This window comes from Gopherus flavomarginatus, chromosome 25, assembly GCF_025201925.1.
Source record: "Gopherus flavomarginatus isolate rGopFla2 chromosome 25, rGopFla2.mat.asm, whole genome shotgun sequence".
NCBI classification, from domain to species: Eukaryota; Metazoa; Chordata; order Testudines; family Testudinidae; genus Gopherus; species Gopherus flavomarginatus.
The window spans coordinates 8,392,854-8,420,851 of NC_066641.1; the positions used below are offsets into that span (position 1 = coordinate 8,392,854).

General features: G+C 55.1%; 1 protein-coding gene across 1 annotated transcript; it reads left to right on the forward strand.

Moving 5' to 3' along the window:
* The first annotated feature begins 899 nt into the window (after positions 1-899).
* COL1A1 (collagen type I alpha 1 chain) lies at positions 900-27,106 on the forward strand. Its single transcript, XM_050934752.1, has 51 exons — positions 900-1,085; positions 3,289-3,483; positions 4,073-4,098; positions 4,209-4,244; positions 4,473-4,565; positions 4,666-4,737; positions 5,369-5,413; positions 5,890-5,943; positions 6,244-6,297; positions 6,623-6,676; positions 7,067-7,120; positions 7,689-7,742; positions 7,850-7,894; positions 8,209-8,262; positions 8,442-8,486; positions 8,829-8,882; positions 9,373-9,471; positions 9,558-9,602; positions 9,703-9,801; positions 10,263-10,316; positions 10,419-10,526; positions 11,036-11,089; positions 11,628-11,726; positions 12,064-12,117; positions 12,212-12,310; positions 12,815-12,868; positions 13,425-13,478; positions 13,586-13,639; positions 13,772-13,825; positions 14,762-14,806; positions 14,925-15,023; positions 15,524-15,631; positions 16,296-16,403; positions 16,876-16,929; positions 17,024-17,077; positions 17,489-17,596; positions 17,685-17,738; positions 18,670-18,723; positions 19,191-19,352; positions 19,462-19,569; positions 20,192-20,299; positions 20,856-20,909; positions 21,022-21,129; positions 22,602-22,655; positions 22,789-22,896; positions 23,388-23,441; positions 24,398-24,505; positions 24,605-24,887; positions 25,099-25,289; positions 25,421-25,663; positions 26,303-27,106. Exons 1-51 carry the CDS (start codon positions 1,004-1,006, stop codon positions 26,447-26,449), a joined length of 4,356 nt encoding a protein of 1,451 aa, XP_050790709.1. The 5' UTR covers positions 900-1,003; the 3' UTR covers positions 26,450-27,106.
* Positions 27,107-27,998: the final 892 nt, after the last annotated feature.

Genomic DNA, 27,998 nt, shown 5'->3' on the forward strand with positions numbered 1-27,998 from the left:
AATTCTGTGAAATTACAGCATTTTTCCAGTGGTTCTGTCTCTCTCTTCTCTCTTTTTTCCTCCTCTTCCTAGATCCTTTCAAACCCAGTCCTTTTCTGTCATTTCCAGCATGATTTAACAAGCCAAAGGGTCCCATCGGACAATGCTTTAATACAGTTTTTGAGCCTTTACTCGCAATTAACAAAGGATTACGGTTATTTCAAAAACCAAAACAAGGCAGGTTTCCTGCTAGAGAAAGCCACACAGCGAGGTAGGGATTCAGCTCACTCCCCCGCCTTATCTGGAAGTTGTTTGCAATTCCCACCCGGAAAAACCATTGTAAACACTTTGAGAAATGCAAAAGAAAAGGTGAAAATCTCTGCCCCGAAACCCCTTTACTGGCGCATCCCTAGGACACCTAGAACCCATCACATTCCATCTGGTGGTGCCACGCAATGGGTTTCCACTCTGGTCAGAATTGTTCCTAACAAACCACTCATCCAACCTTTTAACCTGTCGAAAGCAAAGGGAGCTACTGCCCCAAAAGAATTTTCCCCTGGTTTCCTCCGAGTCTTTTTCCGTGTCACTAGAACCCAGCACATCCCTTCTGTCCATACAACCTGCCCTGCCAATGTAGAGGATGCAGTGATTTTTGGAAGTCTACATAGATGAGTCCGTACCCTTGTGATTGGGCTGAAAGGGGGTTGGCTATTGCCTCCCAACTTGGTGTGTGTGTGTGTGTGTGTGTGTATGTGTGTCCCCGCCTGGGACTATGTTAGCTGAGCTCCTCTGATTGGCTGAGGGGTTGGTCCAGGCTCCCCTCTGCACTGAGAGGCAAGCTAGGTTGGGACCCACCTCTCTGGGATGCTGGATCATATAAAAAGGGAACCTAGGCTCTTGGAAAGTCAGTAGGAGGTTTCTGCTGGGGTCTGGATTGGAACTACATAGTCAGATCATCCCTGTATGACTGGACTCTAAAACAGACCAAAGGGGCCCAAAGAGTCTACATGTCTAATATTTAGACATGTTCAGCTTTGTGGATTCTCGGTTACTGCTGTTGATAGCAGCGACTGTACTACTCACCAAAGGCCAAGGAGAAGAAGACAGTAAGTAAAAAACTTTCTCGCTAACTTTCTGTATAAGAAGTAGAGATGCATTGTCTGTTTAAGCAGTTTTCCCTATGCACAGGGGGGAAATGTAACCTTGCACTTCAGAGCAAAGAGGGATGCAAAGTTGGACTGGTCTGCAAAGAAAAAGTCTTGAGTGGGATTGCAAAACTTTATGCTTTTGCATGAGTTGGATGGGTTTAGGGGGGGAATTTTGCATGCTTTTCTAGTTAGGAAACTGCGTTTGCAAGATCAGGTTAGGGAGATGGGGAGAAATGGTTGTTTTTTTAAAGGATTGTGTGTCTTAAAATGGGATGGGGCGTGCTGGCAAGAATTTCTCAACCTTTACAGAGCCTTTGGAATTGTGTGTTGGGGGTGAGGTCAGAAGGGGATTGAATGTGCTGCTCAAAAAGTGGGAGTGGACAAATGAAGTATTTGTTGATGTCCATTCTTCCCCCACTGAAGCTGCTCGGTGGGGGGAAAGATCCCCTTCCACAAGCAAAGTTAACCAGCTGCAGAAGGGAACTGGGCGTGTTCACTATGTTCTGTGCAGACAAGTTGTATCAGTTAGAAGCTGTGAGATGCCTTGCCAAGTTGGTGGGGAGGGGGAGCAGCACAATCAACCTCTAGGAGGGGTTGTCATGGGAGGGAGGCTAAGGCTGGCTGGGGAGGGGGGAAGCCAGTTATGGAAAAGCCATTGTGTGCCTTGGAAAGCGAAGGGAGCGGGGAGCGTGCCCGGGGGCTGGAGTTTTCTGATCTGCAAAAGCCATCAGGAAAGAATTAGAAAAGTCTCAGATGATTCATCAGGAAAATGTTTTAGAAGCGCAGGAGTCTAGACATCACTTCACAGACAAAACCTCCTGGATGCTAAGGAACTGGATGCATGTTTCTGCAGTGAAGTTTCATGGTGTGTGGGGGGGGGGGGAGTGGGGGTGTGTGTCCCATGGCGACCTCTGGTGGCCATCACTGGCCTTGCTCCTGCAAAGCCCTCTCTGGACTGCATCGCCGCCCCCTGGGGCCCATTGGGAGCCCTGGGACTGGACAGTCCTCACCAAAGGGGCGATATTTCCGGGATCAACTGTGGAATAGGTTTGCTGAGCAAACTTTCCCCCATCCCCATGCTAGGAGTAACATCCCTAATTAGATCCTGCTGCAGGCATTTATCTAGCCTTGGCCTGCCACCTACAGGCGGAGTGACTGGCTGCACCCCCACTGCATACCCCGCGGGTGTCAACACAGCAGTTTCCTGTTGCAAAACTGCTGGCTCCCAGGGACTCGGCCAGCAATAGCATTTTTTTTTTTTAATTTAAACTAGACATGAGAAGTTGGGGACGACAGAGTAGAAACATCTGGCCTCTCCACCGTGATCCCGCCCTATGGGATTTCACACGCGAGGAGGGTTCATCCCGTTTGTCTCCCTGCGGTGGGGGAACGACACCGAGATTTTACCAAACCTGAAACCGGCGTGGAAGCAATTCCATGCTAAGAAAAACAGCTGGCCTGCTTTTCTTCCCCATCACGGGCTTCTCTTTATTGAGGCCACCTCCTGCTTTACTGGGTCTGATCCATCGCTGCCACCTCCCAGACCTTGCCTGCCTGAATGTGTCATATCCTGAATCTGATTACAACCCGGCCCATATCCCACCCTGGTCTCATTTGCCTTCCCACTCAAACCATTTTCACTTGATCCCATTTCCCAAGCAACAGACAGAATAGATTTCACTCCCCCGCCTTGCCCCTCCACAGAACAGCTTGTCTCTGGATCCCTGCCTCCCTTCTCCCCCGCCCCCCTCCTAGTCCAGCCCTCTTCCCTCTAGGAGACTTTGATTTGGCTTGGCCTAGGCTCCAGCAAGCTGAGGTTATAGTTGGATGTAACAATTGGCTGCGGGTTTTGTTTAAATTCCAAAGACACTGGAAATAGTTATTGTCGTGTTGGCATGTTTCCTATGTCATGGAGCTGCGCTGATGAGAAGCAGATGAGTTTATAAAGGTTCCAGGAGAAGAGGGGCGGGCAGGAAAGGCCTACGTTGGGGGAACTGGACAGAAAAGAAAAACGCCTTTGGATAAAAAAGGAACTGAGTCTAATCAGCCTCTTTGTCCCTGGATTGGAGGTTCCTCGCCTGCAGCTTCTGGGCCAGGTCCTGATTCAAGTTCTTTCGCTCCTGACGCCCCCCCTCCCTCCCGTTTCTCATTGTCTCTCTAGTTCCATCTGGAAGCTGCATATATAACGGACAAACGTACAGCGAAGGAGAAGTGTGGAAAACTGAATCCTGCCAGCTCTGTTTGTGCGACAATGGGAACGTCCTGTGCGATGAGGTGACCTGCGACGACGTCTCAGACTGCCCCAATGCCAAGATCGAGAAGGGAGAATGCTGTCCTACCTGCCCTGGCGCCGATGGTACTGACTGACACTCGTGTGCATGCTCTGTCTGTCTAGCCTGATATAAGGTGCTAAGCACCAGAATATGTTGGCACCAGATACAATCAGCTCCTCCTACACATGCAGAGACAGGGAGGGGGTTGGAGACCAGGACATCAGCAGAGCCTAGCTTGGAGACCTGCTAGCTTCATCATCATCCCTGGTGAAGCTACAGCCCCTAGCTATGGCATCGCAGATAAGGCATAGCAAGCCTGTTCCTCGCCTTTGAGCTTCTAGGGCATTTCTTTCTAAAGAGACATTTCAAACGGGACTGATTATTTCTTGGCGGAGGTGCCCAGGGACCAGCATAAGCTGTGGTGGACACAATTATGAGCTCTCCTTAGCATGCATCACGGTCAGGGAGACAGTGAGTGAGACATGCAGGTCTTTTGCAGATAGAACATTTGTGCATCTTTCTGCCAGTCATGTTACTTAAGGAGGTGTTACTTAAGCAACAGGGGTGCATTTTGCTGTCATTTATACCAGGGCAGGGTGCAGCATGGGGACGGGTTTTAGAGAAGCATACGACTTGACTCTTTTAAATGATCTCTTGTCCTTCTCTCTGCAGCCTCTCCAAAAGGCACTGGAATAGAGGTAATGACACTCCGCAGCCTTCCTCCACAAACCTTTTCCCTGTTGTTTTCTGAAGGGTCTTTTCTCTCCATGCTAATTCTCTAAACACCTCTCTTTCTTCTCCCCACCAGGGCCCCAAAGGAGAACGCGGCCCCAAAGGAGACAGGGTAGGTCTCTCCAACCATGCTTTGGCCATTGGTCGCTGGAGTTTGGTCAGGAAATGGGGATGAGGGAGGGGGAAAGATTTCCATGGCCGTGTTAAAGAATTTGAAAATCATCCAGAAAACTTTTGAACTGTGGACAATGGCGACCGAGTCCAGTTACCCTGCCTTGTCTCATGCCCAGATGACGCTACCGCAGTACTAACCTCTGGGTTCTCTCCTCTTCTTTTGCAGGGACCCCCAGGCCTACCTGGTAGAGATGGCATTCCCGGACAGCCTGGTCTTCCTGGCCCCCCAGGCCCTCCAGGACCTCCAGGCCTTGGCGGAGTGAGTTGGGTTCCAATCATTCGCTCAGTTCTTCCCCGGCACGGGATGAATGCAGCATAGTATTTTCACACCGGCTTTCCCTTCTTTCTTTCTCCTGCAGAACTTCGCACCTCAACTGTCTTACGGCTATGATGAGAAATCCATTGGCGGCCTGTCCGTGCCTGGCCCTATGGTGAGTGTCCAGCGTCTCCCTCGAGGGGCTGGGGCAGGGTCCGGCCTGAGGGCCAGGACTGAGACAGGAGAAGACGTTAGGGAGAAAGGATGGGAGGGAGTGGAGTTGGAGTTACGTAGCAGGAGAGACAGGAGCTACCTTGGTCTAGCTTGGCTTTAGAACACACAAGGCCAGCTGCATCAGTCAGGCAGAGCGCAGGGGGGCAGGAGATCTCTTCCTGGGGGCTGGCACAGGACCACCAGCTGGTTGGGGCTGATGTTTTCCTGGACACTGCTGTGCAGGATCGGCAAGGGATATATGACTTTGCCTTAATCCTAGGCCAACTTGAGATCTGGGGCCTGCTCTCTTCCCCAAGTAGAGCATCTTGGCAGGTGGCTCCCTGGATTGGGACTTCTGGGGGTCACCAGGGACTCCGTCCACGAGAGGAGGGGTGGTAAAAGATCAGCAAGAGGCGAAATGGTCTGTGCCAGGGAGAGTCCGCCATGAGCCAGGCGGCTGTGAGTGGCCTGTTGGAAAAGAGGAGGTCACTGAAAACCGAGATGGAGGGGAGGCCGGGCCTGGGCAACATGGCGGCTTCTCCAGCTCATCTCCACACCTGACTTATTCTTTTCTCTCTCTTCTTCATTTCCAGGGCCCAGCTGGTCCCCGCGGTCTCCCCGGCCCTCCCGGTTCTCCTGTAAGTACCTCGCATCTTCCCTGTCAAGAAAACATAGCCCATTTGAGCCCTCAGCCAGTGCCTTGTAACTTCCCTCTTTGGGAACGAGCTACCCGCAGTGCATTTTCAGGCTTCTCGGCTCCCAGATACTTTCTCAGCGAAGCGACGGGAAGTTGCCTGTAGGGTGACCAGACAGCAAGTGTGAAAAATCGGGATGGGGAGTGGGGAGTAATAGGAGCTTATAGAAGAAAAAGACCCAAAAATCGGGACTGTCCCTATAAAATCGGGACATTTGGTCACCCTTGTTGCCTGGAGCAGGGGAGGAGTGTGGGTTTGGCTCCCTCCTGGTGGTCGGTGATAGACACCTCACACCACGATAGACACAGATGCTCTGTGTGAGGCAGCCGCTGCCAGCAGTGGAGGGAAATCGAACTGATGCGTGAGCAACTGGGTGCGGTTAGGTTCATTTTCTAACCCGTCTTCTCCTACTCTTCTAGGGTCCTCAAGGTTTCCAAGGTCCTCCCGGTGAGCCTGGAGAGCCTGGGGCTTCTGTAAGTCATGGTCAATCGTCTTCTCGCTCTTCATTTTCATAACGGGATGGGCTGCACACTGAACCTCCTGGCCCCAGCCTGGGACTATTCCTTACACCTTCCCTCTTCTGCCACTTGGGGGCAGCTGGTGCAAAGCCTGGCCTACCTTTGCGGAAAAGACTTCATCGGGGAATGGGATTTCTCTAGCCAAGCCAAGAACCCATCCCAGGCCTGTCGGGTGAATGGCTAGTGGAGGGGTGGTAATGGGAAAGTCTTGCCTGGTCTCAGAATATTAACACATGTTTCTTCTGCCTCTTCTAGGGTCCCATAGGTCCCCGTGGTCCACCTGGTCCACCTGGCAAGAACGGAGATGATGTAAGTGTCCTTCAAAATCAAAGTCCTTCTAGAGAAGATCCCCCACCCCGCCCCCAAATGTAGGGGATAGGCTTGCTTGCTAGCCAGATATTGATGGCTGCGCTCAGCCTGTTGGGTACATGGCCTTCCTTGCAGGGGCCAGGTGAGCCTTTGGCTTCCATGATGCCGTGAAACACCGAGAGAAAAGAAAATGGGACCTCTCCCCAGAGAGGGTTTTGCGAAGAGTTGGGTCACTTTCCCAGTGCATTTAGCATCTGATTAGTTGTCACTGCAAACGAGCCGGGTGGGCTACTGACCTGACTCCATCTCTTCTTCCTTCTCCAAGGGTGAAGCTGGAAAGCCTGGACGTCCTGGCGAACGTGGTGCTCCCGGCCCCCAGGTGAGATGCCCCTTCTGTCTGGTTCCCCCCTTGGCATTTGGACTCAGGTGGGTTTTTACCTTTGACCAGCATCACCATTGTGACATGGCTGGAAAAGCACTGGCTGGGCAAACCTGCCCGAAACCTCTTGGTCTCATTGTCTGGTTTAGCTTACTTCACATGACTGCCATTCACTGGGGAAGACAGTTGGCTCTAGCAAGCTGGTCCTGGCTAAAGGTGATCACTGTCAATGGCTAGGAGTCATGGTCACAGCAAGAGATGCTCATGACCAGGGATGCTCCAATTATCCAACCTTGCCTGGGGCTCTGGGTTCCCCTCGGCAGTAACTGGCTTGATGTGGGGTGGCCCTGGTGTCCTTGTCTCTACATCATTGTCTTTTCCTCTCCCCAGGGTGCCCGTGGTCTGCCCGGAACTGCTGGCCTGCCAGGCATGAAGGGTCACAGAGTAAGTTGATTCTCTAGTTCTTTACACTTGGAAAAGGAAAAGGAAAGGTGGACCCGTACAACCCCAAAGATAGAACCATAGAATATCAGGGTTGGAAGGGACCTCAGGAGGTCATCTCGTCCAACCCCCTGCTCAAAGCAGGACCAATCACCAGACAGATTTTTGCTCCAGCTCCCTAAATGGCCCCCTCAAGGATTGAACTCACAGCCCTGGGTTTAGCAGGCCAATGCTTGGCCCCGGCAGAAACATAAGCAGTAGCTGAGCTCGCATCACAGTGCCCTCAGCTGGCCTTATTGCAAGGCAATTCTGCAAGTTCCTTTCTACCAGGAGTGGTCTGATGGAGCCCCTTGTCCTCACCACCATTTGGAGGAATTCCTCCCTTCTCATGCCACTCAGCTGGCAAACTGATGGGGCCTTACTCTTCCACCCCACCCCACCCCACCATTCACATTGTGAGGGACCATTGCAAAGCCAGATGATTTTCAGTCATGCCTCCGCCTAGGAGGACAGTATCTTCTCCTGACCCTCATCACTGGACACGTGTGTTTCTGTTTCCCTTTCCCTCCAGGGTTTCAGCGGTCTTGATGGTGCTAAGGGTGATACTGGTCCAGCTGGCCCCAAGGTAAGGTCCCTCTGCCACAAGGCACGTTGGCCCTCTCCGTTCCCTTGAAAAGTTTCCTTGTCCCCTTTGGGAACCAACCGTTGACTCCATCTTTGTCTTCCTTCTAGGGTGAGCCTGGTAGCCCTGGTGAGAACGGAGCTCCTGGACAAATAGTGAGTAGCTCGTCATGCCTTCCTGTTGCCCATTGATAGCAGGAGTCTGGATAGGAGGTGGTGAGGGGGGCAGGTGTTGAGCTTATGAGAGCAGCAGGGACCTGCAAGAAGAGGGGTTGTGGGGAGGGTTGAGCTGGCTCTCCGGAGCGCTTGGTTTTCCAAGGGACTAGAGAACAAAGTGGGGCAGATTTTCCAGCATGAAGCCCCACAGGGGGTGGGGAGCAGGGCAGGGCTGGGAGATCTGGGGGAGAGGGCAGGGTGCAGATGATGACGATGGCATCTCTAGATGAACTCACATCTCTCCTCCTTTCTAGGGGCCCCGTGGTCTTCCCGGCGAGAGAGGCCGCCCTGGTCCATCTGGCCCTGCTGTGAGTATCGGTGCTGCACTGCTGGCCTGCGGGCACCTTGAAGCATCCCCCCTGGTGGCTCCCCTCTGGGTCATGCCGGCTGGGATAGCTCCAATGTGCACCATGCTCCTCATCTCGCGGCTTCTGGGTCTTGTGCCAGCCTGTCTGTAACCAGTGCAACTCTCCTCTCTTCCCGGCAGGGTGCTCGTGGTAACGACGGTGCTCCCGGTGGTGCTGGTCCCCCAGTGAGTATTTTCACCTAGTGTTGCTCTGAGATGAGATGGTTCAGCCGCGGGGCCCTGGCCGTTGTGTGGTGCGGCCACACGGACACTGGCCACAACGACCTCCGTGTCACTCCCCTCCTGGAGCTCTGCTGGCTTGAGCCCCATGGGTGGCAACAGCACAACCCCGCTCAGGAACTGGCCAGTGCCCGGATGGGAAGGTTTCCTCTCTCCAGTCTCTGTTCCCACCCACGTCAAAGCACAGCCCAGAACTCTGGCCAAGGCCAAGATGGCTGCAGTGATGAGAACCTGCCAGCCCCGGAGGTTCCTTGCTATCACTCTCTAACCCGCTTCCTTCTCACCTAGGGTCCAACTGGCCCAGCTGGCCCCCCTGGCTTCCCTGGCGCTGCTGGTGCTAAGGTAAGGACATGAGCCCCTCTTTGCCGGGGGGCATCTCCCCATCGCTGCGGTGGGACCTTTCCCTGCAGCCAGCTTGGGGGGAAGGCGATCCCAGCCTTCAACTAGGGGTTTCATCATAGTTCAAATATACTTTCCAGATGGCCTGGCCCCATAACCGTCGCCAAACTGTGGGTCAGGAGCCTTGTGGGTCCATCTCTGCCTTATGCCGACCCTACCCCCTGCTAAGCTGATACCAGCACGATTGTTGCATCCAGTCATTTCCAAAGGCCTTGCAGCTGCCCCTGAGCAAACATGGCGAGCCCCAGTCAGTCCCCCTCTGAAAGTGGGTTGGAGGGATGGAGCACCAGGGCTCGGTGCAGCAAGACATTCAGTTCCAGTCAGAGCCCAGTCAGGCCTGAGAGCAAATGGCTTCCGCGGAGCGCGGGGGTGTGTGGGGGTCTCCCAGCAGTCACTGTGCTCACCGGTCTTTCTCTCCTCTCTTGTCCTCTAGGGTGAAACTGGCCCCCAAGGCGGTCGTGGTGGTGAAGGCCCACAGGGCGCCCGTGGTGAGCCCGGTGCCCCCGGCCCTGCTGGCGCTGCCGGCCCTGCTGTGAGTGGAACTGCACGACCCCTCCTGCCTCTTGCCCGTTGCCCTGTCATCTCCGGTGATAACGCTCCCTCTCTTCTCTCTCCTAGGGCAACCCTGGTAGCGATGGTCAGCCTGGTGCCAAAGGTGCAACTGTAAGTAGCCATCTCCCCCCTTCTTCCGTCCTCTGTAGCAGATCGGCTCTCGGGAGCCAGGTTTTCCTAGCTGCCTCACCATCTCTTCTGCCTCCCGTAGGGTGCTCCTGGCATCGCTGGCGCTCCCGGCTTCCCTGGTGCTCGTGGCCCCTCCGGACCCCAGGGTCCCAGCGGTGCTCCTGGTCCCAAGGGTAACAGTGTAAGTGTCCTTCCTCCTTCCCCGTCTCCGCTGAATTAGATTGGCCTTCTTCACCATCCAGGGAGGCGCCAGGCTTTGTGAACTGATCTCTGCCCCTGGCACCCCAGTGCCCAGTGCATCCCCTCTCTCGGCTCCTTCTCTGAGCCTTCACCTCTGCAGCTCTGCATCTACCAGCACCTCCCTCCTTATCAGCCACCTGTCTCTGCTGGAGATGTCTCTGCTCCACCCTCTGCCCTGGGATGGGGATCCTCTGACCTGGGTTACAGCCAGCACAGTTCCCCTCCCCCTACAGAATATTGAAGGTCCCTGTCCCTTCATGGGGTTGAGCCTTTTGTGTCTGTCATTCCCTCTGGCACTGAAAAGGTGTTGAGGGTGCAACATAGATGGCAGGCAGCATTAAGCCCTTGTTCACCCAGGGAGACGTTTGATATGAATTTGTTTCTCTTTCCTTCTACCTTCAGGGCGAACCCGGTGCTCCAGGCAACAAGGGAGATACTGGTGCCAAGGGAGAACCTGTAAGTACCAGCCCCGCGGGGGCCTGCTGGAAGCTTTGCCCACAGTCTGGTTTGCTAGCCACAGGGAGACACTCACCGCTTTGACTTGCTTGTGCTTTCTAGGGTCCTGCTGGTGTCCAAGGCCCCCCTGGTCCATCTGGTGAAGAAGGCAAGAGAGGATCCCGTGGTGAGCCCGGCCCTGCTGGTCTGCCCGGCCCTGCTGGTGAACGTGTAAGTAGCAGCTGTGTGTTCCCTGGAGATCATGCCCATTGGCATGGTGCTGGATCCTCCGGTCAGACCCGGAGCTCCGTCTCTCAGACACAGAGGGCTCCCGACCTACCTTCTCAGTGATCCAAGCACCTCCCGAATCTTGGGATGGGAAATTCAGATCTGGACCCAGAACCAAATCCAAATCCAGATTCCCTAAGGGGCCTGACTTGAAATCCCAGCCTGGCACACGCCCTGGTTCTGGGAGGAGGTCAGACCCAGATCAGCTGAACATGAAATCCAGCCCCATCACCATCCCAAACCCAACCAACCCTGGAGTCGCCACCCCCCTGAAATTTTCACCCCCAAGGTTGGCAGGTAGGGCCCGTTCCTCCCCACTGCAATCCCAGGAAGGGATGGGAATTGGGATGGGGGGTTCTATGAAGCTCCCTTTCCGTTCCTATCTTCTCCCTGTTTCACTTGCTGGCTGAGTGGACATTTACCTCACTGGTTTCTCTTGTGTCCCATTGCAGGGTGCTCCTGGAAGCCGTGGTTTCCCTGGCTCTGATGGCATTTCTGGTCCTAAGGTAGGTGCTAGTATCCCGCCGTTTGCTCCTTCCTAATGTGAGAGAGACAGAAGCGGCTCAGATGTCCATCACGCTGAAATACACAAGGGACTCGGAGGCAGGCTCCCCCCTGGGCCTCCTTTACAAGGGGCTTGGGAGCAGCTAAAGCCTGTGGAAGGGGGAGTTAGTGGGACTTTCTGGGAGCGGTGCATTCTGCCCTGTGGGATCAGCCACTCCCTAGCCCCATCCCCTTTCTTTACACCCTACGTTCTGGATTTGGGGGTGGGAATTGGCTTGTTTGCACATGGTACATATGCTAGGATGGCCCTTTCGCTAGGGTTATTCATCCCATGGCATAGCCCAGTGATTTCTTTGTGGCCAGCCCTGGCAAAGCCCTTTCAGTGCCCATCCAGTGCCCACTCGGCTCCATTTAGTCACCCTCCTCTGTCAGGTGACACGGTGGGTCCCTGCTGACTCGTCATGCCGTGCCAGCGAGAAGAAGCGATCCAGGTCTCTACCGCAGTGTGTAACCTCTCTCCTGATTCCCTCCCCACCCTAGGGTCCCGCTGGTGAACGCGGCTCCCCTGGCCCTGCTGGTCCCAAAGGATCCCCTGGTGAAGCTGGACGTCCTGGCGAGCCTGGTCTGCCTGGCGCCAAGGTAAGAAGGTGGAGGAGCCGGGCAATGGCTCTGAGCAGGATGGAGGGGCTGCCCGTGGAGTCCCACCCAACTTTGCTGCTATTTCTGCCAAGCGCCATCTCAAGGTGAACTCTCTGCCCACATCCTTCCCCCGGCCTCTTCTGGCGCCAGCGCTCTGTGGGTGCAGCTGGCTTCGAGCAACCGGGCGTTTTAGGCCATCCCACATCCACTCCGTGCAGCGACCCATCGCCTGCGCTGCTCGCCCTCACCCACCACATCCTACCCTGTTCTGACCCCTTGCGCACAGCGAAGGAGGCCGGACGCCCGATGGCTTAACCCAGCTCTTCTTTCTTTTCAGGGTCTGACTGGAAGCCCAGGTAGCCCAGGTCCCGATGGCAAGACCGGCCCCACTGTAAGTTGTGGTTTATCAAGGCCCTTCCTTCTCCTCCTCTCCCTTTGCTTGCAATGGCCTCCTCTGAACAGTGCCTTTGCTTCGTCCATGCTAGGGTCCCGCTGGTCAAGATGGTCGCCCCGGACCCGCAGGCCCACCCGGTGCCAGAGGTCAGGCTGGTGTCATGGGTTTCCCTGGACCTAAAGGTGCTGCTGTGAGTATCAACGTGCTCTCTTCCTGTACTGTCGCCTCGGGGTGAGTCGCCCAGCTCAGTGATAGGGACATGACAAAATAGCCGCCTTCAGGACTTCCTGTCACCCGGGAGTGGTTGCAAACAGAGCACAATGGATAAGTGGTCAATTTGGGTACCGTTTTGTAAAGAGGGGCATTATGTGAGGGGAGGCACTCTGGGAACCTCTCCCTCAGGGGTTAGCTGCTGGCAGAGACAGGTGGCCCAGAAGACATCCCAGCATGGGGCGGGGAGATGACCAGGCCCTGAGGAAAGACAAAGCTGGGGTGGTCATGGGAGGCAACCTAGAGCATCAATAGAACTGCCACAGGGCCAGCCCCGCCTGCTTCCTGTCATGGCGCCTTTCATGCCCTCCTGTGGCTGCATCCTAGGGCCATACAAGAGCCAATTGTCCCCGATATCCCCTCGCTGCTTGTTCCTGGGGCGTACCGCGTTCCTTCACTGAAGCCATTTTATTCCCTTTCTCAGGGCGAGCCCGGCAAACCCGGTGAAAGAGGCGTTCCCGGACCCGCTGGTGCTGTTGTACGTATTTTTCTTGGTACTGATGGCCTCTAACAATCTGTCTCTCACAGCCAGAGCTGGGTCCAGCCGAGAGTTTGCTAGCCCGAGGCCTCTTTTCTTCAAGATGAGAAAGAGAGAATTTATTGTAACAGTAAAACTGACCTATATAGTATAGGGCTTTCCACAGCAGAACAGACCGGGGTCCGTCTAGCTAATATCTGGGTTCTGGCCTACCACCACAGGATTCAGTGGAAGATATAAAAACTTCTGCATTGGGATTACATGCCTATGGTGGCTGGTTCTTCCTAAGCCACAGAATTGCTTATTCCCTGGACTTTGGGGGGAGGGTTTCTATCCCTTATGGCCTTTTCTCCCCGTTACTAATACCTTGTGGCAATGAGTTTCACAGGTTAACTGTGTAACCCATGAGGCCAACTTTTGAAGCCCCCTGAGATTTTCTGCTTCTGAACCTTGTAGGCTCACCACACCTTCCCTGACGCTCATACACTGCTCCCATCTGACACTCATTCAGGGTCTGAGCTGAGCTCTTTTTAACCTCTTCCTCCTCTCTCCACAGGGTGCTCCTGGCAAAGATGGTGAAGCTGGTGCCCAGGGACCTCCTGGTGCAGCTGTGAGTATGAATCCTTTCTCGCCCCTGCCCTCTGTGTTGGCTTGTTGGGGAGCGTGCTGCTCTGAACCCCACTGGATTCCTCCTGACTTTCTCCTCTCCTCTTTCAGGGTCCCGCTGGAGAGAGAGGTGAACAAGGACCTTCAGGTGCTCCTGGATTCCAGGTGAGGAGTGTTCAATTAAAGGCCCCATCACAGAGGGGAAATCCCTCCTGATCAATCATATTTTGTTCCATTTTTTCACCCCCCCTTCCCCCAGGAAATCTCAACTCTTGGGTTTTTTTCTTCCCCTCCCAGGGTCTGCCTGGTCCCGCTGGTCCAGCTGGTGAATCTGGCAAGCCCGGTGAGCAGGTAAGTGCCAAGAAACCACGGCGGTGGGTGGGATTTACAGAAAGAAGGAGGAGAGCTCCGCTTAGCGCCAGAAGCCAAGGAGAGGTGTCTCCATGACAGATCCTGCCCCCTGACTACCAGTCCCTCGCTTGCCTGCCCCTTATCAGTACCTTTCATGGCCATTCTCACTTCCTTGGGGCTCCTGCCCCATTCCCACCCGCACCTGGAGATGTTCCTCCAACACTGGACGTACGTCCAGAGTTATGAAACTTATCAGATTCCTCATTAGCGAATGAATGGGGAGAGCTGCCTCCAAACAGGGCCTTGGCCGCTGTCCGACTTTCTCCCCCCAAGCCCCAGAACTCATCTCAGATGCTACAGCAACTATGAAACTCCTTCATTCCAGGCCTCCAACCTCTTCTCCGAAAGCCTTTTGGGTGGACATGGGCCCAGGTCCTGGATCTGAGCATCTGTAAACTGGGGCTGGTGCGGGGTGGCATTGAACTCTGGATCCAGATCTCAGTTTGACCACTTGGGATTCTCTCGGTATTCAGCCCAGATATCCAGGCTGGGGGCCCAAGACCAGCCTTTAGGCTAAGAGCAAATGTAGTTTCAATGTAACAACTGACGCATTCTCTGTTGGGTGAGACCAGGCGCTGGCTTTGCTTGGGAGGAGACTCGGTGCTCTGGGACCATAGAGCGCTCCTGTCTCTAACTGGTACGAGCCATGCAAAATTCCAGTGGTGGAAAGACAGAGGCAGAGACAGAGTCTGGCCCTCATGAGGATGGAGCTTGGTGATTAGTGATGGAGGGGTTGGAGCAGATGTCCCCCTTCCTGGCCACTCACTGCTCCCCCCCAGCCAGTTCAGGGGCAACATCTGGGCTTCTCCAGCAGGTAGCATGCTCCTTTCCAAGCCCTCAGCTCTAATTCTGCCTTCTCTGTCTCTCCCGTGACAGGGTGCCCCCGGAGACATCGGTGCCCCCGGTCCAGCTGGTGCAAGAGTGAGTTGCGACCCATTTTCTCTGCTATCAGCAATCTCTCACTCTTCTGTCTCTCTCGCTGGCTGCCCCTCAGGATGGCGCAGTAACCCGTTTCGGTTCTCTCTCCTCCCTCCTCTAGGGTGAGAGAGGTTTCCCCGGAGAGCGTGGTGTCCAAGGCGCGCCCGGTCCACAGGGCCCACGTGGTGGTAACGGTGCTCCTGGTAACGATGGTGCTAAGGTATGTACCTATCTCCCTCCTCCTCCTCCATGATGGGTGAAGGAGACTCCGCTAGAAATGGGAGGGGAAACCAGGGGAAAATCAGTGCCTCTGACATGTCCAGGGGAAGCAGGCACTGGAATAGGATTGGCAATGGGCTACACTCCTCCTGCTTTGGAAGGGACTGAGGCTTGGTGTCCAGCCAGCCAGCTACTGCCTCGAACCAAGTACAAAGCGGGAAGGGGGGACTCCATCTTCCCCCGTCGAGTTAGCCCCAGTCCTGCAACCACTGCAGGATTCTCTTCTCTCTGCCCAAGGCGCAGAAGGCCCCGTTTGGCCTGGGCAGCACTCATGGCCTAGCCTTGCTTGGCTCCAGAGGCAGCCTGCCCTGGCACTGGAGAATGGAGGACGGGTCGCAGGTCTCTGGAAGGCGGGCGGCTTTTGCTGTGATGAGGATGTAGCTCCGTTTCTAATCCCGACTCTCTTCCCCCCCACCCCCGCTCTGCCTTGTGGGGTGTTAGGGTGATGCTGGTGCTCCTGGCACTCCCGGAAACCAAGGTCCTCCCGGTCTGCAGGGAATGCCCGGCGAACGTGGTGCTGCTGGTCTGCCTGGTGCCAGGGGTGACAGAGTACGTATGAGCCCCCTGAAGGCCTACCAGTGAAGTGACCCTCAGTCTTCCCGGCTTCTCTCTTCTCCACCTCCATGTGTCCCTCTTCTTCCCCAGCTCTCTCTGTGCCCCCTCCTTCCTTGCCTTTCTGTCCCCTTTTCCCTTCCATTTCGCCCCCCTCCACTCCTCTTCCATCTCTCTGCTCCAGCTGCAACTCCAGCCCCGACCTCCTCTGCCTCTCCTCTCTGCTCTTGGAGAATCTAGGCCAGGTGCCTGGGCCACTTCAGGGTCTAGATGCCCTCGTCCGACAGTCGCTTTAGGCCAAAGCCAGCCCCCTGCCCAAACCAAGGAACTCCCGGGCCTTGCCCTGTGTGTCTTTCCAGGAGTCCAGCGAAGTGCCCTGGTTCTTGCCCAGTGCGCTGCTGGGGTCTCTGCTCCACGAGGCCTAGTTACGCCCTTGGAAGAGGTCTTCTCCACCAACTTGAATGGCTTGGACATGGCCAGCACTGCGCTGTCTTTTTCCATTGGCCAAGCTGACTGGCTAATGGTCCGGATGCTTGGTGTGAACGGCTTCCAGTGCAGGGCAGATAAACACACACACACACACACCAGAGCTGGCACAAGCCCCCACCCTGCTCCGTGCTCCATAACCAGAAGGTAACCTTGCTTTGCCCTCTCTCCCCAGGGTGATGCAGGTCCCAAGGGTGCTGATGGATCTCCCGGCAAAGATGGCCCAAGAGGTCTGACTGGCCCCATTGGTCCTTCTGGCCCAGCTGGTGCTCCTGGTGAAAAGGTAAGGATCGCCCCACCCCCTTTCCCTGTCCCTTTGGAAGGAGCAGGGAAGTGACTCTCCTAGCCTTTTTGGCACCTCAGCTGGTGCCATCGGCCCCTGGCACTGGTGCAAAGGCCAGTCCCATTTGTGCCCAGCAGCTCTCGACTCGGCTTCTGTTTCCTGGGAGACAGAGAGGAAGGCCCCAGCTGATTATTCGATGCAGAGGTGCCTCTGAATCCTCCCAGTGAGAGCATGGGGCTTCATCAGCTTCCCCTGGGAATGCTTCCTACAGACCCAGCCTGCCCAATCAGGGCAGTGCCCAGGAGGATCCTGCATCCCTATCCCCCATTTCCAGAGAGGAGGAAACTTCTTGCTCTCCCCGTGTCTCACGAGTGACCCCTGAGCTAGCCAGCCTCACCCTAGAGGCACCTCCAAAGAGCCCTGGTCTGCTAGACCCGAGCCTTGACCTCATCCCTCTTCTCTCCTTGTGCAGGGTGAAGCTGGTCCCTCCGGCCCTGCTGGTCCCACTGGTGCTCGTGGTGCTCCTGTAAGTACCGATCCTCTCTGATTGGCTTCGGAGGCAAAGATCGAGCCCTCTCTCTCCTCGCTCACCCCGTCTCTCTCGTTTCCTTCTCTTCCAGGGAGATCGTGGTGAGCCCGGCCCACCTGGTCCCGCTGGATTCGCTGGTCCTCCTGTAAGTATGATGGTTAAGAGGTGGCCCTCACTGGCTCCAGTGACTCCTTCCCTCACCCAGACCTCCCTGAGGAGGATGGTATTCAGTGGGGTGGGCTGTGGGGGTAATCCCATGCAGCCCAGGGCTATGGGGCAGAAGCAATCCTACCTGCCATTGCAATACTGGGAACGCTGTTCCTGCATACGAGGTGTCCTACACCAGGCCTCCAATGGGGAAAAGGACCAGTCCTATGGCCTGTGATCCTCTGGCTCCCATGTGAGCTTGATGGAGCTTTCGCCATCGAGACAGCCTAGTCTCATCAGCCCATGTTTGTTCAGTGAAGGACCATTCCCTCATCACCTTCCACTCCCATCTCCGTGAGCTCCCTGCACGGACGCTGCCCCTCACCCTTCGCTCTGCTCTCCTCCACAGGGTGCTGACGGCCAGCCTGGTGCTAAAGGTGAAACTGGCGATGCTGGTGCTAAGGGTGATGCTGGTCCCCCAGGCCCTGCTGGCCCCACTGGTGCTCCTGGCCCTGCTGTAAGTGACTCTTCACTGCTCTGATCCCTCCCCGTTCGGCCAGTGTTCCATTCCCGCCTCTGACCTCCTGCTCTTTCCTCTTCCGCAGGGTGCTGTTGGTGCTCCCGGACCCAAAGGTGCTCGCGGTAGCGCTGGACCCCCTGTGAGTATTTCCTCCACCTTTGTGCTCAGCCTCTGGGCTGCCAGGGATGGGAGCCACCTTGCAAAATGTCCCTCTCTTAGCAATAGTGGAAATGCCCGAGTTCCTGGCAGGTTACGGACTAGCTGGGACTAACAAACAGCTGGTGATTCCTTCATGGAATCTCTCTCTGTTTTGCATGGGGCAGTTTTCACTCCCCTTCTGATTCGGCTTCTTCCACCAAAATTGGTTGAAGGTTGATTCCCCCCTGCCCGCAGCATGTGAGAATCCACCATTCCAGCATGGCCTTTGCCCTGGGCCTGCTTTTTGCCCCCATCACTGGGAAAGAGGCAGATTGGGAAAGGGGGTTGCTTTCTGAGTTTGTTGCAAAATGCCAAAAAAAACCAAACCCACCCTCCTCCTGTCCCTCTGGGAGTTGGAGCAGCTTCTTCCCTGGGTCGAGAAATATTTCTCTTCCCTCTGGCTGGAGCATTAAAATCAGACCCTAGGTGCAATAGAAGGCATGCCCCTCCCGCATGGATCAGATTATTTGAACATGGCTGTCTTTGTGCAGCTCAGAGAGCATGTCCCCGCCATACACCTGCCCGAGTGTCCTGTGCCTTCATGGACCTCTGCATGGAGGGAAACTGCTCCCTGAACTAGCAACCCTTTAGCCATGAACGCTATATGCCCGGGGCCTTAAAATTCCACCCGAACTTCAGAGAACGTCTCTTTGTCTGGAGCTGGCTGGGTTTCACCCTGAGGGGCAAGATTGACCTGGCAGATCAGGCAGCATCTTGACCTTCCACCTTGCCATGATGACTCTCACTCTCAGCCTTAGCTGCAGGCCTCTCTCAGCCCACGGGCATGGCAGCGTTTTGGGCAGGGCTCGTAGTACAGATCCGTGGCTAACGGAGCCGTGGGACTTAACGCCTTCTCTCCTCACCTTGTGCAGGGCGCTACTGGTTTCCCTGGTGCTGCTGGAAGAGTTGGTCCCCCTGGCCCCTCTGTGAGTATCTCCTTTTTGATCCCCTTACTGGTAGCATTGGGGGAGGGCCGATGGCACTGGGCACCGAGCTCTGCTGCCAGGGGTGGGGATGGAGAGGCTGGTGGGGTGATCTGCCACGGGACTGGCAGCCTCCAGCCGCTGAGGAGGATGGGTGATGGTTGGGATCAAGAGCAGGCAGCCTGGAAGCCAAATGGGGAGGAGATGGGACCCGTGAGGGGCGTGAGGAGTGGTGGAGCTGGCAGGAAGAATGCCAAGGCCCTGCTGCAGAGCTTCCAAGGTAGCCTGATACCACTTGCAGCCCAGCAGTGGTTCTGTCTGCCCCATGGTGGCACTGGGGCATGGAGCCAGGCCTTCTTCCCGCTCCGCTTGAGGGGCCTGACCATCAGAAATTAGTGCCCCTTGGAGAGGGCTTGCCTCTTGAAGTCTTGGGCTTCCCTGCCTGACCTCACCTCTCTGCTCTCTCCCAGGGAAACATCGGTCTCCCTGGCCCACCAGGCCCCAGCGGAAAGGAAGGTGCCAAGGGACCCCGTGGTGAGACTGGACCCGCTGGCCGCACTGGCGAACCTGGCCCCGCTGGCCCACCCGGACCTTCTGGTGAGAAGGGCTCTCCTGGTGCCGATGGTGCCCCAGTAAGTACCCGTTCAGTCCTACCTCAGGCCCCTTGGCAGGTGTCATTGGAGCATGTGCCCCAGTGCAAGATGGATGGGTTTGTAACCAGGTTCTCTCTCTCCCCTCCAGGGTGCACCTGGTACTCCAGGCCCACAGGGTATTGCTGGACAGCGTGGTGTCGTCGGCCTTCCTGGACAGAGAGGCGAGAGAGGTTTCCCTGGTCTCCCTGGCCCATCTGTGAGTATGAAGTCGAACCCCTACTCCCTCAAGTCAGACCTCAAAGGAGGCTTGTGGCTTCAACCCATTGCCCCTGCTCAAAAAGGATCCAAGCAGGAGTGGATCTTATGGCCCAGCCGCTGAGGCTCAGACTTTCGCCTGGCATTCGCAGGGCAGGGAAGGGGTGGGAGAGACAGGAGCTGAGCACGCTTCACTGCTGGAGTGATTGGGAGCTCTCCATGCAAGGAATGGAGTCCTTGACTCTTCCCCCTTGTCCAGGGAGCTGCTCTGGCCAGGAGATAAGAGAGGAGGAATAGTGGGGAGGGACCTGTGATATTATCATTATTATAGAAGAGGATGGTGGAGTCAAACCTCCCAGGCTGAGGAGTGCTCAGAAGTTCCCCACCCCCGGATCTGACCTTCTTGCTTGGTCCTCAACTCTCTCTGAGCCTGGAGCCAGAACTCCAGCCCCAAACTCTGAGGCCCTAGGGCTTGGGATCCAGTTTGGGACAGGGGTGTGTCGTCATTTGGTGGTGATGGGAGGGGATTCAACCCCTCTCCCGTCACGAGTGGGTTCTTCGGTCTCAGCCACACCACTCCCTCTTCTCTAACCCGGGCTGGTCTCTCTCTCGCTCCTCCCCAGGGCGAACCTGGCAAACAAGGTCCATCTGGCTCCCCCGGCGAACGTGGTCCTCCTGGCCCAGTAGGACCTCCTGGCTTGGCTGGACCCCCTGGTGAAGCTGGACGTGAGGTGAGCTGCCACCATGCTTGGCTTGTTAGGGCTCTCCTTTGCCCAAACACCAACAAGGCCAAGAAATGCTAAAAGCCAGCATGGATTAGTGTCCTGGCTGCTCCAGAACCCACCACCATCACCAGGAGCAGCACCAAAGACAAGGAGAGAAAACCCTTTCCATGCCGCTGGGCCAACACTCAGAATGCTCTGCTCCATTGAAGGGTAGGACAGACCTTGCCCCCAGCCTCCTGCAGGGGCTGGTGCCAGTGAGCAACTGCACGATGGCTGGAGCACAGTGCCCGAGAGATGGGAGAACAGCCGGGATCCCGGAACGGGTTGGGTTCCAAAAGAGCTGAGTATGAGAGGGATCAGGGAATGGGCCAGTTCCAGAGAGAAACGGAAGCCCCGGGGGTGCCTTTCTCTTTTGATCTCTAGACGTCACCCATCTCTTCCTGCTCTCCCAGGCCTCAGCGCAGCTAGTCCCCTGGTTAATTCGTCACTCATTGGTTGTCTCCTACCCAAGGCTTCTCTGTCTTGCTCGTGCCTAATGCTGGGTCTCTTTGCTTGTCCTCAGGGCTCTCCCGGTTCTGAAGGTGCTCCCGGTCGTGATGGAGCTGCTGGTCCCAAGGTGAGTTCGACCCCGAAGGGTCATGGCAAGAGGCTTTGACTGGGGGTTGAACTTCAGGCAAATGTTAACTGGGTGCTTTGCTTCCCTCCCTCCTCGTCCTCTCCGGAAATAGGGTGACCGTGGTGAGACTGGCCCAGCTGGTCCTCCTGGTGCTCCCGGTGCCCCTGGTGCTCCCGGCCCTGTTGGTCCCGCTGGCAAGAATGGAGATCGTGGTGAGGCTGTAAGTGATGCTTCTTTACATTCCCCCAAATACAAAACCCGCTCCCTGCCCTGTGCTGGGAACAGATCCCGGGAGTCCTGCTCCCAGTCCCCTGCCCCAACCCTCAGCTAATGCTCATCCCCTGTGCTGGGAACAGATCCCAGGAGTCCTGCTCCCAGTCCCCTGCCCCAACCCCCAGCCAATGCTCATCCCCTGCACTGGAAACAGATCCCAGGAGTCCTGCTCCCAGTCCCCTGTTCCAACCCCCAGCCAATGCTCATCCCCTGTGCTGGGAACAGATCCCAGGAGTCCTGCTCCCAGTCCCCTGTTCCAACCCCCAGCCAATGCTCATCCCCTGCACTGGAAACAGATCCCAGGAGTCCTGCTCCCAGTCCCCTGCCCCAACCCCCAGCCAATGCTCATCCCCTGTGCTGGGAACAGATCCCAGGAGTCCTGCTCCCAGTCCCCTGCCCCAACCCCCAGCCAATGCTCATCCCCAGAGCTGGGAACAGAACCCAGGAGTCCTGCTCCCAATCCCCTGCCCCAACCCCCAGCCAATGCTCATCCCCTGCACTGGAAACAGATCCCAGGAGTCCTGCTCCCAGTCCCCTGCCCCAACCCCCAGCCAATGCTCATCCCCTGCACTGGAAACAGATCCCAGGAGTCCTGCTCCCAGTCCCCTTCCCCAACCCCCAGCCAATGCTCATTCCCCGCACTGGGAACAGATCCCAGGAGTCCTGCTCCCAGTCCCCTGCCCAAACCCTCAGCTAATGCTCATCCCCAGAGCTGGGAACAGACCCCAGGAGTCCTGCTCCCAGTTCCCTGCCCCAACCCCCAGCCAATGCTCATCCCCAGAGCTGGGAATAGAACCCAGGAGTCCTGCTCCCAGTCCCCTGCCCCAACCCCCAGCCAATGCTCATCCCCAGAGCTGGGAACAGACCCCAGGAATCCTGCTCCCAGTCCCCTGCCCCAACCCCCAGTCAGTGCTCATCCCCTGCACTGGGAACAGACCCCAGGAGTTCTGCTCACAGTCCCCTGCCCCAACCCCCAGCCAATGCTCATCCCCAGAGCTGGGAACAGACCCTAGGAGTCCTGCTTTCAGTCCCCTGCCCCAACCCCCAGCCAATGCTCATCCCCAGAGCTGGGAATAGACCCCAGGAACAGAATTGGGGAGATATGAAATAATCAGCCCAGTTATCAAGACAGGATCAAGCAGAGCAGTTGCCTGCTCTAATCACTGGACATTTCTCCTTTTCAAAGTCAGGCCTTGGACCCAGGAGTCCTGATTCCCAGTCGCCCCAGCTCTCTCCATTAGACTACGCTCTCCTCTCAGAGCTGAAAACGAAACCCAGGAGTCCTGACTCTCAGTCTGTCCTGCTCTAACCAATAGGACTCACTCCCCACAATAGTGCAGAGAAACGAACACAAGGGGATGCTAATGAACCCAGTGAATGTCCTAATCTTTTCCTCTCTCTCTCTCTTTTCTTTCCTAGGGCCCTGCTGGTCCCGCTGGCCCCGCTGGCCCTGCTGGTGCTCGTGGTCCTTCTGTAAGTTATGGGTTCAGATTCCACTTTTTATTGCTATGAAAAAGCAACTTCCTTGGCAGTAACATTGCTGAGCAATGGGCAGGGTGGTATCCTTCCCAGCCACTCAGCGAGGTGACTTTGCTTCCTCTTCTAGGGCCCACAAGGTCCCCGCGGTGACAAAGGTGAAACTGGTGAACACGGTGACAGAGGCTTGAAGGGTCACAGAGGATTCTCTGGTCTCCAGGGTCCACCTGGTCCTCCCGTGAGTATGGCTGCCTCCCGCTCCCCCGATACAGCCGGTTCCGGGAGATAAGCCCATAGCAGGTCTCTGGAGAGAAGACTATGGACCCTCTTCCTCACTGCCCCAGAGAATCATGGGAGAATCCCAGTGAAGGCCATCACCTGATGAGGAGATGGGCAAGCCTTGGCCTGCCCCAGTTTCAGGCTGCCCTTACACCTTCAGCTCATGACTGCCCTCGCACACACAGCGGCTGGGAAGGGCAGGCATCCGGCCTGCTGCTGTTGCCTCAGCCCCTTGATCTTAGGCCACAGGACAACAGCTGCCCCCTAGAACCTCCAAAGCTGCCATGTTGTTGGCCCTCTCTCATGAGCTTCACCACTGGAGCAGCCTAGCTGATTGGAGCCCAGTGGGAGTTTCTCATAGACGCTTCGGTTTTATTAGCACCTCTGCACTGGCCTCACGGGCCTCCAGTGTTGTTGCAGAACTGACATTTGCTTTCCTGTTTGGGGCAGGGTTCTCCTGGTGAACAAGGTCCTTCTGGAGCTTCCGGTCCCGCTGGTCCAAGAGTAAGTACCGCCCCAGTGAAGCCAACAGCCGCTTTCATGAGCCCGTCCGGCGCAGACACCTGGTGCCTTGGGAAATTCTGGGCTGGGGGCAGAGAGCTCATGAATGATATAATCAGCACCGTTTTCAAGTTGGCGTCCAACACAACAGGTGGCATCACCTTTTAGAGGTCAGATCCTGCCTGATCCCCAAGCTGGGGTGGCACAGATATCGGCCAAAGGCAGAATATGGACCATAGTGTGGCCAGTAGCTTAAAAAACCATCCGTGTAGCCTCTGAGCATGCAGCAGAGACTCTTGTAAGACTCTTCTATCAAGGAGACACGGAACCCAGGATAGATGCCTGCTGCTTTCTACTGACCCTTTACTCTTCCACCTTAGCAGGGAGGTGCCTTAATGAGAGAGGCCCTGCACAGTGTGGGTCAGCCTTAGAAAATCCTTTCCCAGGCAGAGGCGGTGCTGGGAAGGGAACAAAAATGATCCAGGGGATAAGGAGACTCCTAAAATCGAAGTCCTCCTGCAGGTATCACAGCACCCATAAGGAGATGTCATTGTAAGGTTCTCTCAGCACTCCCTGTGTGCCGAGGGCTTCCCAGACAGTTGCCGAGGACAGGGTCTGGTTCTGTTCTCAGCTGGACCTGGGCAAACCTAGAGTATTCCAGTGACATTAGTGGATCTGAGTGCATCTCCAGTGGAGCTTTGTCCTTGGTCCTGTGGTCACTGGTGCTCTGTTAATTCGTGAGACAGATAAGAATAGCGGGAGGTAAGCTAGATGAGAGAGCTGGGTGGATGGAACAGACAAGAGGAGTGGAAGGATGGGCGATGGGATGGGTCTTGATTGAAAGGATGGGAGTTGGCATGTTCTCCCTTGGTCTGTCTTTCAAGATGGACACACTTTCACCCCACTTTCCTGTCTCTAAAACCTACTGATCTCATTTTGTGTTTGCCTTTTCCACACAGGGTCCCCCTGGCTCTGCTGGTTCCCCTGGCAAAGATGGTCTGAATGGTCTCCCTGGCCCCATTGGCCCACCAGGTCCACGTGGTCGCACTGGTGATGTCGGTCCTGCTGTACGTATCCCTCCCTGGGGCTTGGGCGGTTGGGATCTGCTGGCCTCTGGGTGAAAGGGCTTCCTGCCTTCAACTCGCTCTACTCTCCTCCTCCAACAGGGTCCCCCCGGACCTCCCGGACCCCCAGGTCCCCCAGGCCCACCCAGCGGCGGTTTCGACTTCAGCTTCCTGCCCCAGCCTCCTCAGGAGAAGGCCCACACTGACAGCCGCTACTACCGGGCTGATGACGCCAACGTGATGCGTGACCGCGACCTGGAGGTGGACACCACCCTTAAGAGCCTGAGCCTGCAGATCGAGAACATCCGCAGCCCCGAGGGCACCAGGAAGAACCCAGCCCGCACCTGCCGTGACCTGAAGATGTGCCACAACGACTGGAAGAGCGGTGAGCTTCCCAGCCTCATCCTGGGCACATCGTCACTGAACTCCTCTCTTAGCGGCCTGTCTTGCTCCTCTTGTCCTGCCTTTAGCCACCCTCACTAACTCATACGCCTCCTCCATTACTACTGAATTCCTTCCTTCCTTCTTTTCTTCCTCCATCACTTTCTTTCTTTCTTTCTTCACCCATTCACTCGTCCTTCTCCTCTCCCCGCCAGGCGAGTACTGGATTGACCCCAACCAAGGCTGCAACCTGGATGCCATCAAGGTCTACTGTAACATGGAGACTGGCGAGACTTGCGTCTACCCAACCCAGGCTAACACTGCCCAGAAGAACTGGTACGTCAGCAAGAACCCCAAGGAGAAGAAGCACGTCTGGTTCGGCGAGACAATGAGCGATGGCTTCCAGGTCAGCTTAGGGGACTGGCGAGGCGGGACGGGTGGGAAGCGAAAGGGCTGGATCTGGAGACTCGGAATGGGGAAAAGGACCTGAGGACTAACATTGCTTTCCTGCCGGGGGTCTCTCTCTCTCCTCTGCAGTTCGAATATGGTGGCGAGGGATCCAACCCAGCTGATGTTGCCATCCAACTGACCTTCCTGCGCCTGATGTCCACTGAGGCCTCCCAGAACATTACCTACCACTGCAAGAACAGCGTGGCCTACATGGACCAGGAGACTGGCAACCTGAAGAAGGCTCTGCTCCTCCAGGGCTCCAACGAGATCGAGATCAGAGCAGAGGGCAACAGCCGCTTCACCTATGGAGTCACCGAGGATGGATGCACAGTGAGTGTCCCACTGCCTTTGGCTCTGCAAGCGGGGTGGTAGCGGGAGCTGGTGCACCCACACCCTCCCCAGGCCCTTGTGATGAGAGGGCAGAGAGGGTGAGGCAGAGCGTCAGAATCAGTCTCTCCAGCCCTGGACATGACTGGCAGAGTTCTCTGCAACCTGCGTAAGTCCCCGGGGCTGGTACAGGCTAGTATATGGTGGCTCAGGAAGGTGACTTGCCCTTGTGAGTCAGTGTCAGAGCCAGCAACAGAACCCAGGAGTCCTGATTCCCAGGGTCCCCTCTAACCTGAAAGCTGGGAAGAGAACCCAGGAGTCATAGAATCATAGATTATTAGGGTTGGAAGGGACCTCAGGAGATCATCTAGTCCAACCCCCTGTTCAAAGCAGGACCAATCCCCTAATCGCCCCCTCAAGGACTGAACTCACAGCCTTGGGTTTAGCAGGCCAATGCTCAAACCACTGAGCTATCCCTCCCTTGTGATTCCCAAGCCCCGCCTGCTCTAATCACTAGACACCCATTGTGCAACGCTGTTTCTGATGCTCAGGGAATATTTCCTTGCAGCCAGCTTTGCTGCCTGGAGGAGTGGCTCTATCAGCGACCCTAACGTTTTCCTTTTCCCCGTCCCTTCCCCACAGAGTCACACCGGCACCTGGGGCAAGACAGTCATCGAATACAAGACAACGAAAACCTCTCGCCTGCCCGTCATTGACGTGGCCCTCATGGACGTTGGCGCGCCAGATCAGGAATTCGGAATTGACATCGGACCCGTCTGCTTCTTGTAAACCGGAGCTAAAACCCCCCCGGAAAGAAAATCAAAAACAGTCAAAAAGGAGACAATTTCACATGGACTTGAATTCGTGTTTTTTTCTATCCATCATCTCTAAAACTATTTTGTTTCCATTAAAAAAAAAAAAAGCATTAAACCAAAAAAATAAAAATAAATGACTTTTCAAAAAAATTAAGGAAGTGGGTCCACTTGCTTGACATGGTTCTATTTTATTTTTTTTTTAATCCCTGAAGACAGATTGGGGTTGGTTTGGTTATATTTTTTTTTAAAGTAATATCTTGGGACCACTACTTGCACAATCAAAACAAAAATACCATCCAAAATCGACCCTACCAAAACACCCAAAGCACAACAACCTGCTCTGAAAATTCTGCAGCAACAAAAGCGATGCTAAGCTAGTCCAAGTGGTTTAGAACCTGCTCCCCTGCTCCTAATCCTCTCCCGCCAATGCAAAAATCTCTTTTTATAACCTGGAGTTGGAAAAAAATACTAAAATTAATCTACAGCCGACCTCTCCCTGCTGGTGTCTTTACTATATATATATTTTTTATACCACTGAAAGGAAGGCACTTAAAATCATGTGTAATGTACCGTTTTTTCCCCTTTCATTTGTTCAGTTGGCAAAAGAAATAAATATGAGAAAAACTTCAAATCCAGGTGTCGTAATCGTTTTCCTCAGCAAAACCCAGTCGTGTGGAAAACAGCCGAGATCTGGCATTTAGTGTGTTGACTTTTAAGCAGAAAGCACTTTTAGCAGGATAGCCGGGAGATAAAATCCGCTTAGAGAAAAATCAAATGTTTTGTCGGTGAACAATGAAGGGAAAAATGATTAATAATAATAATAATACCCAAAGCAGAGAAAATGTAATGTTCAAACTGTATATTATTGTTGTATGGAAGGTTACCTCTCAACTATGTTTTCCGAGTAGTTTTAAGTTGCTTTGGGGTGTTTTTTTTTAACTGACACCAGGTTGTGGAGAAGGGGGCTCGGCTTTCAGGTTTCAATCAAAGGTGCTAACTTTGTCTTTTCTTTTTTTCTTTTCCTTTTTTTTTTTTTTTTGTTCGCTGTGTTAATGTTTTTCAGTTCTAGGTCCCTTTTCGGTTTGTTGGTGGTTTAAAACTGCACAGTCCAACACGTGGAGAGGCTGCGATAGGGACCGATTGGTGCTATAGAGATAGGACTGTTGTTTTCAGGAAAGAAACTCAGTTCTTTTGCTGCCCAGGGTCAACTTGTGAATTTTCTGAAGGTGCTATTTAAAAACAAAAACAAAAAAACCCTAAAAACAAGGACGGGAACTAATGCAAACTAGATCCAAGTAGCCTTGGAAGGGAACGAAGGTGTGTGCAATCCTATCTTTCCAGTTAAGCAGGTGGATTCCATTTCTGCTTTCCTCTCCTCCGTTCAGTCTCTTTTCCCATCCCTCTGTCCCCCTCCTTTATCCTGCTGCCTCTTCTCCTCCATGCACACTCCTGTCCCCTCTCGCTCTCCCGCCATCCTCCGCCGCTGCTGCTGCTTTCTCTCTCTCTTTCCCTTTCCTCCTCCC